Source organism: Hippocampus guttulatus, chromosome 3, assembly GCF_054856545.1.
Source record: "Hippocampus guttulatus isolate MCC_2025c chromosome 3, RoL_Hgut_1.0, whole genome shotgun sequence".
Lineage (NCBI taxonomy): Eukaryota > Metazoa > Chordata > Actinopteri > Syngnathiformes > Syngnathidae > Hippocampus > Hippocampus guttulatus.
In genome coordinates, this window is record NC_141263.1 from 11490521 (window position 1) to 11511003 (window position 20483).

Here is a 20483-nt window from a genome sequence, read left to right on the forward strand (position 1 = left end):
AACCCACTTTTTTTTTTCAGCTGGTTGGCCTCGTGATATAAAACATTTTTCAAATGGCCTACGGAAGGAAAATGTCAACTTCATGTTTCTTGCTAAATGTTTTTTTTAATTTTGGAAGAAAATCTGTGTCAAAACGTGAGCTTTTAATGGCTATTAAAAAGTACCCCTCAATTTCCTTGCTAAGGGGGACTTCAGAATGCTAAAACTGCAAGCAACATTTGAATGTGGTCTCACTTCACTAATATGCAATGGAACATTTTGCTATTTCTGGCTTAAAGCAGTAGTACCTCTGGGTATAAATTCTAAGAATACACACATTCTAGGTCTCATGTTGGGCAGCACACATTAAGCAGTATTATGAGCCGAGTCGCAGAGGATTGAAATATGAAACTTTCGGAAGCTTTTTAGTTTTGTTTTGAACTGGAGTATTCAGCAAGTCAAATGTGCTCTCATCAATATCTAAAATGGAGAGGATATGGGGGGGGGGGGACAACATAAAACCAATACGGATCTGATATTCATCCTCCCAGGAAAAAAAGGGCAGTTGAGTTTAATACACAAGACTACTTCAAAGAGAATGAACCAATCCACTTTTCATAAATAAACATGGTAAAACTTCAAACTTGGTCCTGGGGAAGGAAGCAGGTGTTTCCACATTTTAATCTAAAACGTCATCTCAAGTGCAACCTCCCAGGCAAATTATAGCGCGTGTGCGCATATCATGTTTCTACACTTGCTCGAGTGACACAACATGCGACACTCGAGAGGCGACATGTTGCAGCCCAAGTTGAAATGCTATATGTTGCTTATGTAATCCTGCTGGTTTCCCTGCAGCTTAGCTTCCATCAAGTGTGTTGATCCAGAGTAACTTTCTGCCCTTTAAATTATCATTATTAATTAAAAAACAACAACAATAGAACATGGAGCAATGAAGAGGCCACCCGAATGTTTGCCTGTAAGTTTATTTTGATATTTTTGTAGAACAAGAGAACCGATGATTACAAAAAAAGTCCATGTGTTCTACATGCTACACCTTAACCTAATTCAGCATGCTTGCCTGAAAAAAGTACATAGAAAAAAAAAGACAATTAAAACTGACGTACAATATACTCAACATTTAACTTTAAATGTACCATTCTCTTGCCTCCATGCACGCAATGTTGAATACACCACATTTAGATTAAAAAAAAAAAAAAAATTAAGACTTTTAGGTGCTGCTTGAAACCATAACTTTCTTCCACTACGAACAGAATGCACCTATAAATAAAAAATATCAATTTGGACAATATTGATGGAAAAATGGAAAGCCTCAACACAGATGAAATTTGCATCCTACCATAAAAACAAAAAGGAACACTTGGACGCCCAAATAGTGCTGAAATGAAAATGGTCTGCCCAATGCCTCGCTCTTCAATAATCACATTGAAATGACACAAATCTTCGATAAAATAAATATCGCACATCTGCTAGAAATAAATAATGATCACTGAAAAACACCTCACTATGTTAAACGCTAACGTGAGACAGAATTCATCGATGAGACCACTTCATTTCTTGGTATGAGGATGGTCGTGGTGTGTAAAGCACTAGTGCGGCTTCGAGTGTCTCTCGCGGCTGTTACCTTGAGGTAGATAACACATTACATTAACGCCTACGATAATGGTTGCTGCTGGCATCATGTGTCACATTTACAGTATGAAAGGGCTGTAAAGGAAGCTTTCGTTTATGTCGTCAAAATGAAACCAAAATCCATCATCGCATCTTCCCTCGGCACACCCCCCCCCCCCGACAGCCAAAATATGAATCCCCGAAACCTCGATCGCCATCCCACTGCCTATTTTCCGTTAGTCTACAGTACGCAAGTGTGCGAGTGACAAGCCAGTTTCAGCAATGAGGGCGTAGACGTAAACCCATGAAGGTCAAGGCTCAGAGTGACAGAAACTCCTTAAACGTAAGAAATCACCCATTTCCACTCTTAAAATTGACTTTAAAAAAAAAAAAAGTATGAAATGATTCAAGTAGAAGAACAAAAACAGGACAAACTAAACCGGCCGTCGAAAAGAGGATGCGTTGCTTTTTCTAGTTAAGATGTTTGAAGATGCTGCTGTAGGTTTTGTGGCTGATCTGAGGGGAGCATTTGACGGCACAGGGGGTGAGCGACGCCTGGATGGATTTCAGAGGCAGCTCGTCCGGGCCCAGGGAGTCCAGCTGCACGTTGAGCACGATCTCGGCGCTCCGGGTGAGGAAGGCCTCGCCCGACTCTCTCTCCCTGGCCTCCGGGGTCTCCGTCTCCGGGGCCGGGCACGACTCCGCGACGCACTCCTCCGTCCGGCCGAATAGGTGGTCCAGGTAGCTGGTGTACGTGCTCTCCTTCTGGAGGTGACCGTCCCAGCACGCCTCGTCGATCAAGCAGCCGTTCTCGGCCACTCGCTCCCCCGAGCCGAAGCCCTCCCAGGGGTGCGCGGGCCACGGGCCGTCGCTACCGACCACCGCCAAGCCGCCGCCGCCGCCCAGCTGGGCCAGGTTGACCAGGCACTTTTCCTCCTTCTCCTGACTAATGGACTTGGACATGGATCCGGAGCGAGGGGCCTCCAGCTGGGAGACGGAAGAGTTGAGCTCGTTGAGGAGGCCCACCTCGCTGAGGAGGCCCACCTCCTGACAGGCCTCCGGCTGCAGGCTCAGTTTGATGGTACTGGCGATGAAGGAGTCAAAGTCGAAGCCTTGCTGGCCGGGCGGCTGCGCCTGGTGTTTCTCCTGCTCGCGGTCCTTCTCTGCGACGCTCTGGGTCTTTTCGGCCTCCCGCATGGCGATCTGGGCCTTCACCAGCCCATTCTTCTCGCACTTGCTCTTGGCCTTGCGATCAGCCTTCTCCTTGCTCTGCTGCTCCTTCCAATTGGAGAGGTCGATGATGAGCTTGGGCTCGTAGTAGTGGTTGACTTCGCTGTCCCGCCAGATGAGGTTGTCCAGGTAGGAGGGGGACACGGCCTTGTAGTTGCATGTGTTGCTACACTGTAGGTCGCAGTATTTGTTCTCGTGATGCTCGTCCGGCCACGACCGCTCTGACGAGAATGGAGTGGAGTAGTCAAAGGAAGGCTCATCCAGGAGCTTCTCTCGATCTCTGTCGGCGTACTTCCGAGGGTCCACCTGCAACACGCAACAGGCACAACGCAAATGAGCAAAGCCAAGCACTCTCGCTGGTTGCTGGCTACCAACACCAATACTGCGAATACACTCCGTCATGAAATTCAACGCTGTGGGCTCCCCACGTGTGACTACTAGCATCGGACTGAAATCGCCACCACCGTTGCAAAAAGCACTCAGGTACTAAACTCCGGCCCCCACACAAACCTTTTTAATTCAAACAACGAAGGTCACCCGTAACACATTTTGGCAGCAATTAAGCGATAGATCGTAACTGGCAAACCTCGTGAATTGAGGCACGAGGAAGCCAAGGTACAGCTGCATAGAATCGCCAGGCTGGCTTTTGAACACTGTCACCATAGCACCAATATGAGAATGTTTGATCGGCGGTTAATATTCAAACTCGCGCACCTGTACCACTTCCTCATCCGTGACATCAGAGAGGGCCCTCGGGTCCACTTGGACTTCTTCTGGGTCATGAATGCTGTGCAAGTGCCAGTCAGCCTCCGACATCTGGCTCTCGTGATACCTGAAAAACAAGGCCAGGGCACAGTCATGAAAAACCGCCACCGTCCCACAGGCAAGGTACTTCCGACTTTCTAATCAACTGGCACTCAGCTAGTTGGAGAGAGAAGTCGACGTCTCAAGCACGCCCGCACCTGTCCCACGTGTGGCTGTGGCTCTGGTCCATGAGCAGGATATCGTCAACTTCATCTTCGATGTGGAAAGGGTGCAGCGAGATGGGCTCATCCAGGGGGAAGGAGTAGTCAGCCATGTAGGGGTGGGCCAGTGCCTCTTCCGCAGTTAAACGATCCATGGGGTTAAAGGTCAAGATCTTTTCTAGGAAATCCAGGGCTGCACATGAAGAGAATGGTGGAAAGACAACGGATACATGTGAGTGATGCAAACTCCATGGCGGTGTACCTCATGAGTGTGACAGTACAGTGAACTGCCAGCTGTATCAGGATTTGTTGTTCACAGATTTTAATTCCGCCTGAATTTAAAAGTTGTGCGCCCTCAGCGTAGTACCACAATATGCCAGGAAGCGCTGAGCTCTGCTGGAAGAGATGATGGGAAAGCTGAGCGGATCCCCAACGACTGTTGTTCCAACAGCGCAGAGAAAAGATGCCTGTGAGTGTGTGTTGTGTACTCTGAATGTGTTACTGCTCCATCCCATCCCATCCATTTTCCAATCCGCTTTATCATCACAGGGGTCGCGGGGGGTGCTGGAGCCCATCCCAGACGCCTTCTGGCAGTAGGCGGGGGACACCCTGAACCGGTTGCCAGCCAATCGCAGGGCACACACACACACTAACAACCATCCGCGCTCACACTCATACCTAGGGACAATTTAAATTGTTCCATTAACCTGCCATGCATGCTTTTGGAATGTGGGAGGAAACCAGAGTACCCGGAGAAAACCCACGCGGGCCCGGGGAGAACATGCAAACTCCACATAGGGAGGCCAGAGCTGCACTGTGAGGTCAACGCGCTAACCACTGGACCGCCGTGTTGCTGCCCCTTGTGTGCTAAAGAAGCAGTTCATCGAAGGCTCATAATTCCAGCAACATCTACGCTCGGTTCAATTCGCCAGTCTATGGCGTTTCACATCGTTAGAATTAAGCTAGCCGACTTTCGTTTGACTCAATTACATGGTTTGGTTGAACATACAATACGATGAAAAGTGTCATTTAAGAAGTCTGGTTTAACATGTTTAAAGCATGTGGTTGGGGTAAAACCATTTCAAAAATGATTGGCACCTTTCCCCAAGTGGGTCTGTAACGTACCCCCCTGTGGGGATTCAGTGCATTTGCAGTAGGTTACTACCTTGAGGACTGATGTCAGGTAGCAGCTTTGCCAGTGGTGTCTGAGGTTTGGACATGTCGTTGCGGATGAAGACGGGTATGACGCTGTGGAGCTCCTGGCGGTCTTCCTCTCGCAGTACCGGGATGGACTCCAAGATCAGCTGCATCTGCTCCAGTTCATGGGCCCCTGAGCGATCAGGCGGATGTTATTATGGAATATTCAACACTTGGCTCCATTTGTTCCAAGCGCAACGCAAGAGTTGTTTGCTTTCTGCTCAGCCCGGAGCGCTTTAAACAAGTGACAGTCGCTTGGCAAATGCAACATGACAAACTCCGTCAACATTTACCTGCAAAGAGAGTTTTACCACTGAGCATCTCGGCAAAGATGCACCCGCCAGCCCACATGTCGATGGCTTTGGTGTAGTTGTTTGGCGAGAGGAGCAGGCGGGGAGACCTGTACCACTTGGTGACTAGACCTTCAGACAGGTGACCCTGCAGCAGAGAGAGGACATGTGGGCACTGTTGATAGAAATCCAGAGTTTCAAAACAACAAAAGATTGGCCTGTAGTGCGTGCAGTGTCCCTCGAGTGTGCAGTTCATTGCAAAAGGCACGCCAACGGGACAAAGAGAGCATAGAGAAGAGACAGTTGAAAAGCTGGAGAACAGACACGTGGGGACCCTGTCAGCACTCTCAGAGCAGGATAATCTCTCACTGTCACACTCGCAGCAATCTACATGGAGGACAGTGAACACAAAAGGAAGTTGGCCCGTGAGGGGAAAACGACACTCGCGCTGGCCTCATGCTTCGGTAGTTTGTGGCGAGGCCAAAATGCTCAGCTCACCACTGAACGAGGCTCCTGTTTCTGCCCTAATTTAGCGCCAAATGCTCATTGCCACGCTATCCCGAGGCCCGCCCTGGCTCTACGACGCCTCTCGCCTTCTTCTAAGGCTGGCAACCAACCAACTGACAAACCAGTCGACCTTAAACGAGGATGCAGGCAGCAATTATGGGTTTTGTTCTGCCATGCTTGTTGGCCGTGTTAACACACAAAGCCGTCTGATGCCAAATGAAAAACATTAAAAATGTATTTTTTACGAAAGGGGGGGTCATCCATCCATTAGCTGAACCACTTCTCCTCACGAGGGTATCGGGCGTGCTGGAGCCTATTCCAGCTGTCATTGGACAGTAGGCGGGGTACACTCACAACTGTTTGCCAGCCAATCAAAAAGAAAATGTTGTGTTTATTTGCATTTACTTTTTTTTTTTGTCTCAGATCCACACGCAAGCTTTCATCACCCCACTTCCGTGATTTGCCATTGCTGTTATGCCAGTCATAAAACGGACTTTCTACAGATAGCTAATTGGATGAAATTACTTTGCATTAAGGGTTATAGAGCCACCTGACACTTTGGCATGCATAAAACAGCCTGCAAATGCTTTTTCACGTGGACAGAGACTACGTGACGACAACTCTATGCACAATAGACTAGAAATAAGCAGATACAACTTGTCAAACCTGTTGAAGATGAACGTGTCAGGTCCACTCGACACCCACATATTATATCGGAGCACTTTTGCCATAAAGCCAGACGGACTATTGAGAAGGTAGAACAGGTCTGGGCAGATCAGTGAGTCGAAGGAGGCACGTGCACAGGGAGATCATCCAAATCCCAGGATGACAGTAAAATTCAGTCAGAGGTGACCAAACCTCTAACATATTTCAATTCCTGCTCAATGTAGCACATCTGTGACCCCAATTAAAAATGCCATGTATCACTATAGTCTTACTGGCCATGTGACCATGATCCATCAGATAATCCAGTTCAGGAAGTCTATTACCGTACTCTAAAATGTTTACAAATACATACAGGCTCGAAAACTTTGGGGGGGGGGGGGGGTCATAAAAAAGCAAAAATCAACTCTGTTTCTGGCTGAAAAAGTGGGTCAAGTGTGTGTGGTTTTGGGTTGTCGATTGAGCTGGATTCTTGTGGCAATTCCCATGATCCCTTGAATGCCAAACCTTTGGGTGTGCCCAAGTAAAAATCCTCTTCATATAACGCTTTCACCATTATATTGCATGCTCAAATGCCCCCCCCCCCCAGAACTTTTTGCATAAAGCACAAGTTAAACTGTCTGAATGCAAAAGATAGAAATTATCAGCAAATACAAAATCAAGAGTCCAACTGAGTGGACATGGAACATGCAGCTTAGTTCAGTTTTGGGTGAAATGAAAGACCGAAGAAAGTCTATTTGGAGGAGGATCTGAGCAGTTCAGTTCAGATCAGATCAGCTGCACGTGAATTCGAGTCATTCTTGACGTTAAGCCGCCAAGAGGGCTGAACAGAAGCTTCACACACATGCACATAGCTTCCTTTCCCACGGCAAAAGGAGAGCTCCAACGCTCCCCGCCAAACCCAGGCAGGATTAATTCAAAGTCATCCTGAAGGGAATCAGAGATTATGATTGTCAGATTTAGTGACCCAAAGTAAATGTCTGTAAAAGTTTCGAATTATTTTTAACGGCAATGGAGGACCAAGGGTGGCGATGTTAAAGTGACTCTTTATGTTGATGAAGTTAGTCAAGTCATGTTTCGATTCACTCGGAAAAGCGAAAGGGTACAGGGCTGTGAAAGTGAACTTGCAAAGTGATCAAGTTCAACTGGCCAGCTGACACTAACACACACCCCTGCCCCTACAGGACGGCTTCATGCGGGGGGTGATGGGTTCATTTTCAAGCAAGCCTCGTGAGGTCTGAAACACGACACGTACTATCAAATGGCCACCGGTGCCATGTAAAGCAAAGTGAGTGGGTAGCAGCGATATCTCCCGACCAGCAGTAGACCACCATTGTTATCACTGAAGAGACAGACCAAACGCAGAAGCTTTGTTTGGAGAAGAGAGCAGACCAGTTAAAAAAAGTCAGCCTGACAACAGCGTTTGTGACGTTGGCAAAAAGTCAGCAGACAATGGCCCAGCACGAAACGGCTGACCTCGGCCAAGCGGCTTTTCAATTTCTTTGCGGCGCACATGCTTGGCATCAGGAAAAGTGCGTCTGTCGAGGCCAAACGCCCATGTGGAACAATGCCAAAAAAATAAATAAAATGCGGCGGGATTATAACAACAATTGTGGGAGAGACGCATTTGTTCCCAGCACACGTGAGTCGTCGTCTTTCTCTTACTACAGCGGAAGGACAAGTATGGTCCCTCCCGACAGCGTGACTCATGTGAGAAGAAATGAGTCAAGAGATGAACATTTATCACAGAAGTGGTAGTTGGCATGAAAACAATGAGTAGTTATAACAAACACCTTTGTGTGAGTCGGCACGATTAAAAAAAAAGAGAGAAAAAGGTGGTAGCAGCCAGGATTCTTTCTCACTGTGCGATGAATGAAAGCTCCAGCCAAAAGGGTTGAGTCACGTGAAGCCTTCAGACACACAGATGACTAATCTGTGTCATGTGCGATTTTCCCACTGCTATGAACGGTGAGAGCAAGTGAACCTCCTCAACCTACATTTCAACATCATGCCACCATATGGGCTTCAAATAGAACCCCCACCACTCCCTGCCATCTCTTTCAAACAATACACACAAGGCCAATAAAAAAAAAGCCTTTCATCTTTGGCATTCCATTCCCTTTCATACTAAAGATAAAGCAACCTGTTATACATCTATAGACAAGAGAAAACACACTCCTGGAGTTTTAATTTATAAACATAACCAGCATCTCATAAGAGAAGAGAGACATCCACGTAAGGAAAGGAACTGTTAGGAATCCACTGGACATCCATTTTGTTCTAGCTCAGGTATCTAAACAAGGTCACCCACATTTGATGCCCTTTTGCAAACCGCAACCACGGTAAACATATTTTGTGGTACGCCCTGAACCGGTTGCCACCCAATCACGGGCACACATAGACGAACAACCATTAGTGCTCACAATCACACCTAGGGACAATTTAGTGTGTTCTATGAACCTGCCATGCATGTTTTTGGAATGTGGGAGGAAACCGGAGTACCCAGAGAAAACCTACGCAGGCCCGGGGAGAACATGCAAACTCCACACAGGAAGGCCAGGGCCAGATTCAAACCCATGACCTGCATTGTGAGGCGGACGTGCTAACCAGTCGACCACCGTGCCACCCCAATACTTTCATATGTACGTTAAAATGTGTTAAGCACAAGTTGAATAAAATTGGACAAATGTTTGAAAACAGAAGGTAAGGTAAAGTAAGAGCTAAATACAAATGTAATTGACAAGTACTGGATTAATAATAAATATATGTATTATTCAAGCTACTTGATGAACATTATGCACTGAACATTTAATTCCGTGATTTTGCATACGCGTGCTATGCATGAACCACACCGGTCTCCATGATTGTGACAAGCACAACAAGCAGCATTCGTCTTATTTTTTTCCACACCTCAACTGTGATTCAGTTGCCAAAAATCCAAAGGCCTAAGACATCATTTAACATTTTGAAAAACAAGAACAAAACACAACATATTCAACTGACAACAAGAGCTCAGTTACTTGTGCATTTCCATGCACTGGGTAAATGATAAACCACATTGTTTTTGGTTTTTATAAATAGCGCGCGCGCGCGTGTGTGTGTGTGTGTGTGAGCGCGCGCGCGTTTATGTGTGTCAACTAAGATATGATTAGCAATGTGTTTTTCAAAAGCTTCACTTCTCTGAGAAGGGAAACTGAAGCGTTACCTCACGGAACCGCACCCCGTCTTGTTGACTTCCTGCTCTCAAACTGCGTCACCCTTGGGATGACCACATTACTGCGTGATAACAAAGACTGCACGGCAATGGGAAGCACTTTGCCTTTTGGTCTCACTGACTACACGCTTCTTCCTTACCTTGTGGGAGTAGTGAGGGTCCATGATGCGGGCCAGACCAAAGTCCCCGATCTTCAGCACCAGGTCCTCCGTGTTGACAAACAGGTTGGCGGGCTTGAGGTCGCGATGAAGAACGTTGGCAGAATGAATGTACTTGAGCCCCCTGAGGAGCTGGTACATGAAGAGTCTGGCGTGGCCCTCGGACAGAAGGCCGCGCTCCAGCAGTTGACAGAGGTCCGTCTCCATGTACTCCTGCACGATGTAGACCGAGTTGACCTCGGTCAGGGACACCACATCTTCGGTTAGCCTGCGACCACTGGGGCCCAACGTTTCGAAAACCTAGAAAAGGAGGCGAAAGAGGAAGTGGGTCATCAATGACATCATCTCTGCAACAAGTACAGTCGTAGCTCGAGACGGAAGATTAATTTGTTCCATGACCAAGCTTGAGTAATCACTGTATGCTGGGACAAGTTGCCACTCTGTGACACTATTCGATGCTTATTGCAGCTGTCTACTTTTAGCCTGTAATGTTTTGATTTTATATTAAATGTTCTGCAAAGCGCTCTGTTACAGCTGCAGCTGTTGTGAAAGCGCTGCATAAAGAAAGATGTATTGTATGATCTTCATCGTAATGTAGTGCTTATTTTCCACTGGAGCAGTTTCCAGCTGACTACCAGTAAAGCGTATCGGTCAGAAATACAGTTCTTGGATTGCGACTGTATGTTTTTACATATTCCACGACGCTAGCTCCCGTTTCATTGTGTGGATCTCACACTCCCGTCTATGTTTGCCTTTCAGGATTGTGTCCTAGTGACTGCCATCAAGAGGTGTGCTCATGCTGTTAGTTCAGCGTTAGCGTCTGCCCACAAATATTTGCAAGTATTGTCATTTTATGTGTATGTTCATTCCAGTGGCAGTGTACATGAATCTCACTCGGAACTCATAAAAACAAAACAAACACCTAGCAACGGGTATCTCCCGTAACTCGTAAATTGGAGTGGTTACAAGTCAAGGTACCACTATATCACACAAGTTTGAGAGCACACGCACGCACGCACACAAAAATACCTTGACAATGTTGTCGTGGTCCAAGCGCCTGATAATCTTAATTTCTCGCAGGGCATGCTTGACACTCTGGGGGTCAGTCAGGATAATCTTCTTCACCGCCACACGCTTGTCACAGTCAGTGTCAACCGCTGAGAAAACCAGGCCGTTCCCTCCGTAGCCAAGAGGCTTCAAGTCCATGTAACGAGAGCCCAGGTCAAAGCCGTGGATGTTCATCAGTGACTCAAACTTCTCGGCCATGATGACTACTTCTTAAGTGGCGCTCTGCTTATGTTGCCTCTCTTGCTGGCTTTACTATAACTTTTAACACCAACAAAGGACCCCACTTCAACCCTCCAAATACTACTGAGCTAATGCCCCCCCCCCCCCACAAATGCAGCCAACTACGTCACAGCTAACCGTCCTCCACCGCCTCCCCCGTGCAGCCGTCACTGTCAGACTAAGGTGTAGTTAACGTTTTTCATCTTGAGTGAGGACAATTTAAAAAGTCTAACACCACTCCTGGTGGGTGGCTCTACTTAACAGAGCAGCTTTTCCGCATAAAGAAATATATGGAATGAATGTTGAGGCCAATTAAAAATGCAATGTTAGGCTCTAAAAGCACATAGTTGCATCCTCACAGTGGTATACATTCAGTGTATAACTGGTCCTGAGCAGCTTCATGGCATATGTGCCAATTGGCACGTTTTTTCCTTAAGATTTTTTTTGTTTTGTTTTCTCCTTTCTGATTAAATTTCCTATGGCGTGACCTGATCAAAATAAATTTTAGAGAGCCTGGCCTTTAGATTGGGGAGTTAATTGTGAGCCTCAGTGATCAGGTGGCTCAAGTTCGCCACAGTCACAATCAAAACTATCCTCCATTTTACTTGGCTATAACCTGAAAGACAAGAGAAAACACAAAAGAAAAACGTAAACCACAAATTATAATATCAAAGCAACTGCTCAGTGTTAAAAACACATGACAGGTTCACACAAGACAATGGTAGGAAAAGTACTCTGTACTTAAGTAAAAATACAGACACTCAGGGAAGCACCAATGTGAGTAAGGTGTACTGTGCTACAGTAGTATATCGGCGATTAACTGATTTCAATTCAATTTCACTGAGGTCAACTACAAAAAAAAAACTGTCGATAAACCTCTGGAAAGTACAGATATGTATTCAAATGGGGGGTAAAAGTCACATTCAGTTACATAAATGCTCAAATACTGATATTTGAAAATCAGTTACATAAATGCTCAAATACTGACATTTGAAAAACCTACTTAAATACAGTAACGTAATGTATTTGTACTCAGGCAAAATAGTACACTTTATTAGAAGTATCCATTGACTACTTACTACAACATTGTTCATACTATAAACAATTTGCAGTACGTTTACCACAAACGAGCCCATTTTAACAGTATTTCAGAAAAGATATTTTATAGTTTTGTGTTCGTACTTCGTTACTAGCAGCTAACCGCACCCGCCCGCTTGGGCTTAGTCGCCTCTCTAAGGGTTTCCTTTGAACTGTTTGATAACCACCCGGCAACCTCTCATTAAATAATAATCATGGGCTCGTTGATCTACAAGAAGCTATTCAAGGATTCGATACCCGAAGTTTATATTGGCGGAGTAATAAGACCAACTGGCGAAAAAATGAAAGGTGAACATTAGCTCGTTTGATCGCAGACTGTGTGGAAATAATTGTCGAATTATGGCGATAAAAGACCCCCCCCCCCAGACCTAAAACACATTACTGATTTGAATGAATTATAGAGTGTCGTGTAAAGACGACGAGTTGAGTGTCATTTGAACGGAATAGCCCACAGCATAGACAAAGGGGCCGTTGTTGGCGAGGGGACTGACTACGTGGTACAAGCTGTCCCACCAGCACAAAGCCGACGTTGGAGGAGACTCTCAAGACGACCCATCGAAGATAACAGCAACATTCTGAATGAATGCGGAATACTCACAGTTCGTATTCGTCGCATTGGAATCAAGATGGATGGAATTAATCAGACCCGGCGGGAATTTTTGTGAGCTCCTACGCCGGAGCTGGGCCGACCTAATGCAATCGCCATTTAGCACCGCACAGACACCAACGGCGCCGTGACGTCACAATGATACCTTCACTAACTGTAGGATATATCAAAATCTCCGGTTCACCTCCGGGCATGAAGGGAAGCAATGTTTTTAAAACGGGGCTGTAAAATTGTGTGGCTGTTAAAAATTGGAAACTTTTCATGGGAATTGACAGATATCTATGGAAATTAACAGAAATACACGGGAATAAAAGGTAGTAAAACCTGAATTGATCAAATAGCCGGTTGCTTCTTCATATAAAATGTCTAGTTGCATAATCGCTTATGTTGTCATGTTGTTATTTTTTGTAATAATATTAAAACAAATTCCAACGTGTGTGCTTGCATGCTTGCGTGCACGTTAGTGCGTGAGCGCGTGTGTGCGCGTGGGTGTGTGCGCGTGTAGGTTTATAGCATTTTAACATTTGAATGTCTCTTCGTTGACACACGCACACACGCGCGCGCGCACACGTACTGTATTTAAGAACACTAGGAAGGCATCAGGATTTTTGAGTGAATTTGAACGCAACACTATGGATGGGCTTTGCGGCCACGTGACAACGCCTGATTCAAAATCCAATGAGATTTTCTTTTCACTACAAATTCTTGCAGATAAAAAAACTATTTTGTGGAATTTAACACTGAGTTCAAAACATAATACAACTGCCTCTGCCAGTATAATCTTGCTATACTATATTCAACTTCAGTCCCCTCTTGCTGAATACAGGCTTTTATTTAGAAAGCCAGAAGAAGATACTGATAGCTACTTAAACTTGTTCTTTTCTTCCTCCAGTGGATTGCTTTACATCAAATTTTGGTCGCATAAATACAGTAGTGAATGAAAAAAAAATTAACCCGACAATAATGTAAGCAGTGTCAAGTGTATTTAGTCATTTGGGGACACAAGGCAAACTTATTCATAGGGCCCGTCACAAAATTAACTGACAAAGTTTACATTTTCACCTCAATACAAAGTCTTCAATGAAGTCCTTAAAACACATTATCGAAATCATGAAACACTTTTACTGTAATTAATAAGCTAATCAATCATTAGCTAATGTAGTTTAACATTTTAACTGCTATAATACATAAAGATAAGTGTATTATTCACATGTTCAAAATAAAAAGTGTCACTTGTATCACTCTCCACTTCATCTTTACAGCCTCCTCCTTGGATGAGACTGACAGCAGTACTACTCTGTTACTGGCAAGATTGTTTGGCTGTTGCTGCTGTCAGTTACGTACCTGTACATCCAGGAATCAGTGTCACAATTTGTTATTTAGCATAAAAATTGTTTTCCTCTCGCTTTGTTTTATGTTGAGAGGGAAGACATTTCATCTGTGCTGTATGTTACACAAACGTACAGCGCATTTGACAATAAAGTTGTATTCAATTCAATTCAAATGATTTTTTTTTGCTTCTTCACTCGGGTAATTCTGCTTTTTAAGCATTTGGATGTGTTTTAAAGCATGTGAATTGTTGCTGCAAAATAATGTCGCAATGTGCTTCCTCTGCTGTTCCAAATGATTGAGGTCCCAAAAATATGTTTGTTTGCTTCCTGCTGGCTTATAATGTTGTCAGATTAAAATGAAGGAATATTGTATTAGCAGTGTGTCAAAGAGGAAAATCCCCCATGCAGGTCTCACACACACACACACACACACACACACACACACACACACACACACACACACACACACACACACACACACACACACACACACACACACAAACACTCACTGCAGTTGGCGGATTTACAAAATCCATCTGGCAGCATGCACGATGCACAGCCTCTTTCTCTTCAATCACCATCCAATCCAAAGGTTAGGTCCACCGAAAACAAATATGGCGAAAGCCAGCCTTGCGTTTGCTCTAATCATCTCTCATTTCATTCACGCTGCACTGGCGTCGGCGTGAACGCTGTGAATGGATGGATGGACATGAGCTGGGCGGGATGGAAGGGAGCACACATCACAGCTGCAGCATCAGCATCATCCGCAAGGCACACCATGTGAGCGAGCATGTGCTCCACAATGCAGATGCCTCAGCCTTACGCAGGCTGGGATGGGCTCAGCTTGATCATGCCCACTGGATTCTGCACAGGATGCGGCAAATATTATTGGTCCATTTTAGAGCAATGTTTAATACTGCATGGACAGCTGTTGAAAGCATTAGCATCTTATAGTTGTGTCTATAGTCACCTTGAGGTCTATGTACTAGTGTGCTCTTTTTCCTCACTATGTAAGACAGTTTGGTGCCTAATAGAACAACTAGGGTAACACTACCAGAAACTCATCCAACTAGAATTTTTTCCCACTAGTAGTGCCACTTTTGGCCTACTGGTAGGCAATTAAACCGAGTAAACTACTGTGGTGCATTAGCAACATTACTAGGTCTAAGTCAGTGGTGGGCAAACTACGGCCCGCGGGCCGAATCCGGCCCGTTGGTTTTTTTAATCCAGCCCACCGAAGGTTGGTCCACAATTAAGGTTCGATGTGAATGATTGCATTCATTTCAATTGGACTTGTAATGACAGGCATTTCGCCACCAGGTGGCGCATTGACTTGAAGTTGCAGAACACGGGGGGGGGGGCAATCTTTTCGACCACCTAGTACCTCTGTATCGCTCTACTTCTACTGGTCTGATCACAACCCATCTGCAGCGATGCACAGGCTAAAATAGGTCATCAACAACACTTTTGTCATTTAAAAAAAGTATATTAATACCGTACTTTCATGCTTTTGTTCTGTTGATGTTTGATATGGACTGTCAACAAATGCAGTTTTTTTTTAAATGTACCATAGCTCGTGCTGACCTGGCCCTTCTGTCAAATTTTAAAAGTCAATACGGCCCCCGAGCCAAAAAGTTTGCCCACCCCTGGTCTAAGTAGTACACCGGTGTCACACTTGGACCTCCTGGATTGTACTAGTCGCACCAAAATGTCCACTAGTTGTTGTGCCTCCCTGGTAACATGCAGTTGTCCAACTAGTATGCCATATTTGTTCTACTAGTGTGCGGAAATGTCATACAGTAGTTAAAGGCAGCAGTTGAGAAAACATTATGAGTAAGAAACAGTCATTCTACTAGTATGTTGTAGCTGAATTGTCCAGTAGGACACATTTGTGCAATGATTCTTTCTTACTAATGAAGTTTTTGCCACCACTAGTTCCACTTTTGGCTTACTAGTATGTAAATAATCCTTGCTAGCAAACTACTGTGCTGTGCTAATAACCCTACTAGGCTCACTGGAAGGCTGTCATGTGCAAAAGAACAAACAAACAAAAAAAAGCCCTATACATACATTCTCTCTACTAGCGCATTCTACCTGTACTAGTGTGCTGAATTGTCTTATATGGAAAGCTTTTTGAACATTTTTTCAATATCTTTCTTATCTAGCCTAAACTCCATGGACTAGTATCCTCCTTGTTCTCATTTGTATGACAAGTCCGTGCACTAGTTGAATGAATATGGCACGCGAGAAGAACAGCTGTCTTACACTAGTAACTTTTCCCATGACTATGCAATAGGACAGCAAAGGCATACTAGTAGGACAGATGCACTATTTGACTACTGTGTGTATACTAGTACTGCTAATGACATTACATTATAGAATTGTACAAGTTAACATTCGGCGCTTTGCTACTAGTTCCGAGTAGCTGTCAACTACTCTACAGAATTGCCCCACTAGTAACATGTAGTTGGGGTATGGTCCAGATATTGAGTAAACGCTCAAATAGTTTTCCAAAAAGCTGTTGGACAATTTATTTGACATCTTTGATAGTCAATGTAAAGGTTGTACTAGAAGGCCACAAGTGGTACTATCAGTTGGAAAATGTTACTAGTAAGACACCGTCGGCCGACATGTACGCTGATTTATGTTACCAGTGAGGATAAAAAAAAAACACACTCAAATGGACCTTAAGATGAATATCAAGGATATGTAATGAATGTTAAAACAGTGTTCCAGAATTAACCCTTTCATACACCCTGTAACCTGATAATATGATAAGCTGTAGTAACCGCTGTCCCTGAAAGGGTTAAAGGCATATCCAGCATGTCTAATTTGGCTGTTGAGGTGATGTTGACAGTATACAATATACTATAAGAAGGTGTTTTAACCTCATCATGCCTTATTTTCACTTGGGCGCATGGTTATGTAACAGACGCATGCATGCAGGCATGCTACGTGCAACGTTCAAATGACATGTAAATGCAATGCAGGTCACATTGCAAGAGCTGCACCGGATTCTGTCTGGAATAAACGCCTCTTACTCTTTATCCATCTACATGTCCACTCTCTCTCTCTCTCTCTCTCTCTCTCTCTCTCTCTCTCTCTCTCTCTCTCTCTCTCTCACACACACACTCTCTCACACACACCCTCTCTTGCTCATAATTTAATTTCGCATTTACTGTCAGTGTGAATGTGAGTTGGAAAGGCATTTGTCTTTATATGTGACCTGAAATTGATTGACCACCAGTCCAGGGTGAAATCTCCCTTTTGTTCTGAGTCGGCTGGGATAGGGTCTAGCTGTACATCACCCTGAATTGCATGAGCTGTATGGTAAAATGAATGGATGGATGGATAGATTGATAGATGGATATGCAGCTAGTGTTGTATGTTGGTATCACCTTCCACCAAGACATAAAATTGATTAACACAGTCATGTTTTTAGATTACATTTTTTTTTCCACCACCGAAAGTCAGTCCGATTTTTTTCTTTATCTTGAGGTCAAACAAGGCAAGGGGCCCCCTGCTTACCAACACGCTCCCAAGCCGAAACAAAAACTTTTCACCCATTTCCATTGCAGTTAATCAGATATCTCTCTTACGACAGTTGTTCTCGGTTGCTTTGGTACATTTCTCAGATCAGAATTGAATTTCTCAAAATTACTTGTTCATCACATCATTGTCTCATTTGTGTACATCAAAAAACAGCTTTTCATTTCTTTAAGCAAGTTGCAACTGCTTTGCTACCTCCAATGCAAAAGATTATGTACAATTTTCTGTCGTTTCTTACATCATCAGTTGCTTCTGTCCTGTTAATCAACATTTATTCTGTTGAATTGTTTCACACCCTACAACGTTTTGGCATTAGTTCATTGCATAAAAGTCTTTAAATGCAAAATGGATGAGCAATTTCTCATATGTCAAGCATGTTTCTGTGCATTTCCATTAGACTTGTTTTTTCTCTGAATCTTGACTTTTTAACAAAGGGAATCAGCCAATGATCAACCAGTTTTCTGAAACAGCTTATAGCAAGTGAAGCTAATTGTTGTAATGTGGATGAGAATTTGTGGCTCAAAGGAAGCAGGGAGACGACAGTGTAATTCGTAATGTGTTGTACTTACAATTTTCCCTGGGGAGATTATCTTAAATTCACATTTCTATACTTTTTGGTTATCCTTTTCTTTGTGCTTTGCAGTGTTGTTTTTTTTTCTTCCTTTTTGTGTCACGATGAGATGGTTTGTCAACAAATAAAGTGCAAACAATAAAAGGGAAAAGTGGATCTTGCCCAGTGTCTTGCAATCTTCCACACACACAAAAGGTATAACATTCAATTTAGAATACTGAATTTGTCGTCCAAACCTAAGCGGCGGTTTACATCTGAACATCCTTCCCCGAGTAAAGTGTTACATTGATAACATGACTAACCAAGCTGACTGTTTTATTTATACACAATGACACAAAGACTTGTCACTGACGTGTTCAATGACACAAATATTTCCTTTTGGGAGATGTAATAAAGATTTTGAGAAAGAAAATGATGTTTTGCGATTTGTATGGTCTATTTTGAGAAATGCACTTGCTGTTTTACAAATGACAATTCTGATCGGAGAAATGTACCAAAGCGACTGAGGAAAAACTATACAAGCTTGTAAAACGGCTGACATTTGTTACATAATGAATGCAGTGGATTGAAGACACTCTTAACTAAAAAGTCAGATTTAGAGTAAAGATGCCTTGGCACTGGAGTGCTTGCTGTAGATCATCGTTTCTTCGTGCGTGGTCGTGGTTTGCAAAGCAACTACTAAACTGGATGTTGAAATTGTGCACAATGTGACTGTGGCTTAATTTTTCCGTTATTTTTAATGAAGTATATCTCATTTGTTTAAGTGCAGTCCAGTTGTTTTTAACTGGACTGTACAATACAAGTATTGTACATTACATCTGCATTTAATACCTTTAAACAGCTTGCTTTAAAAATATTTATTTGGGTAAAACTTTTATTTTACTTTTAGGTGTAGGACATTTTTAATAAATCATACAAGTTTAAAAAAAACTGTATTTAAGGACAGGGGTAATGTTATCTGTTCTCCATCTAATAATTATCTAATGTTCATCTTTTTTATGTTATCCGGTAAAAACTTTTTTTTAGATTTGCATCGACAGTCCATTTTTTTAAATTTTCAAGTACAGTTCCCTTGTATTTAACTCTTTAGTATGATGCATTTTGCGGGCCTGTTTCTTCCTGCAGGTGCACTGATGCCCATACATGTGACAAAACATCAATACCCTCCTTTGACGTAGGGACGCAAATTGACCTTTTGTGTGACACTGCTGACCAACGCATCATCATTTGTCGACAGTGGCGCAGTCTTTCAAACACAAATATTGACACTCAAGGGGCACCTGAACCTTCCGCTTTATAGTGACACTCATTTCCTGAATAACTGATGTTGCATCACATTCATTCACGCCAGATATGGCCACTTACCGAGGTTGAGGCTCTCCCGATGTGACCGGCACAATAACATGGTCTCTCACTGATCGGTCCACCTAAATGAATCCATCCAACAGTGCAAGCAGGTAGTTAGACAGGTACAGAGCTGTCAGTTAAGTAGACATCCAGTAAATGTATGAAGGTACTGTCAGAGCATTGGCGATGTGTTATCCTACTCCATGTGTCTCTCTATTTGTGAGGTGGAGCTCAATGGAGACTTAATATAGGCCAGGCCAGAGAGGGGAGGAGACTGCTCTGTGTATGGCCTGGCCTGCCAGTGTGTCAGACCTACTGCCATTTGTGTTCAATGCTGCACTTTCACTATGCCAGTGTTTCACAACCTTTATTGAGTCAAGGCACATATTTTACAAGACAACAATCTGATGGCACACCACCATTGAAAAAAAATGTCACCAAAAGTATGACTGAGTAATGCCAGAATTGGAAGACAATTTAGGCACCGGCATTTTTGAAAACGGTCCTTTTATTTTGATCTTTTTTTTTTTTTTTACATAAATGTTGAAAAAAAACAAAATGGAAAAAATAGAAGAGGACTAAGCCTTGGGTCAGTCCAACTAGCTTGATGATGTCATTTCTGCTGAGTCGCATAGCTCACTTTTTTCTCTTCATTGAGATGGCTACAAGGTTTGAGTGGCAGGGTTGCGTTGACGTTGAGTGACACAACTTTCAGTCCTCACGACTATTATTCAAAATATGTCTAGGATAAATCAAAATGTTTACAATGAAGACACGAATAAAAAAAAAATGGAGACAAAAAAATGTACAACTTATTTGATCTGTCATATTTGATATTTAAGAGGGAGCGACAATGGAAAA

General features: G+C 43.7%; 1 protein-coding gene across 3 annotated transcripts; it reads right to left on the minus strand.

Moving 5' to 3' along the window:
• Positions 1-944: 944 nt before the first annotated feature.
• mapk6 (mitogen-activated protein kinase 6) lies at positions 945-19823 on the minus strand. Of its 3 annotated transcripts, none has more exons than XM_086106762.1 (8): positions 19641-19823; positions 10862-11735; positions 9815-10132; positions 5294-5438; positions 4969-5133; positions 3801-3996; positions 3553-3670; positions 945-3144 (listed from the first exon to the last, which is right to left on the minus strand). In XM_086106762.1, the coding sequence occupies exons 2-8, from the start codon at positions 11096-11098 to the stop codon at positions 2080-2082; spliced, it is 2244 nt and encodes a 747-aa protein (XP_085962888.1). In that variant the 5' UTR covers positions 11099-11735; positions 19641-19823; the 3' UTR covers positions 945-2079. The 3 variants fall into 3 exon arrangements, with proteins under 3 accessions (XP_085962888.1, XP_085962889.1, XP_085962887.1); XM_086106763.1 differs by lacking the exon at positions 19641-19823 and adding an exon at positions 14665-14919; XM_086106761.1 differs by lacking the exon at positions 19641-19823 and adding an exon at positions 12816-12970.
• Positions 19824-20483: the final 660 nt, after the last annotated feature.

Bases quoted from the DNA above. Each gene is read 5' to 3' on its own strand.
- mapk6 (XM_086106762.1), bottom strand. From the start codon at position 11,098: ATGGCCGAGAAGTTTGAGTCACTGATGAACATCCACGGCTTTGACCTG. The intron at 3,671-3,800 runs GTGCGGGCGTGC...CTTGTTTTTCAG, and splicing joins CACAGCCACACGTGGGACAG to GTATCACGAGAGCCAGATGT. The intron at 3,145-3,552 runs GTGCGCGAGTTT...TGCGTGTTGCAG, and splicing joins CGGATGAGGAAGTGGTACAG to GTGGACCCTCGGAAGTACGC.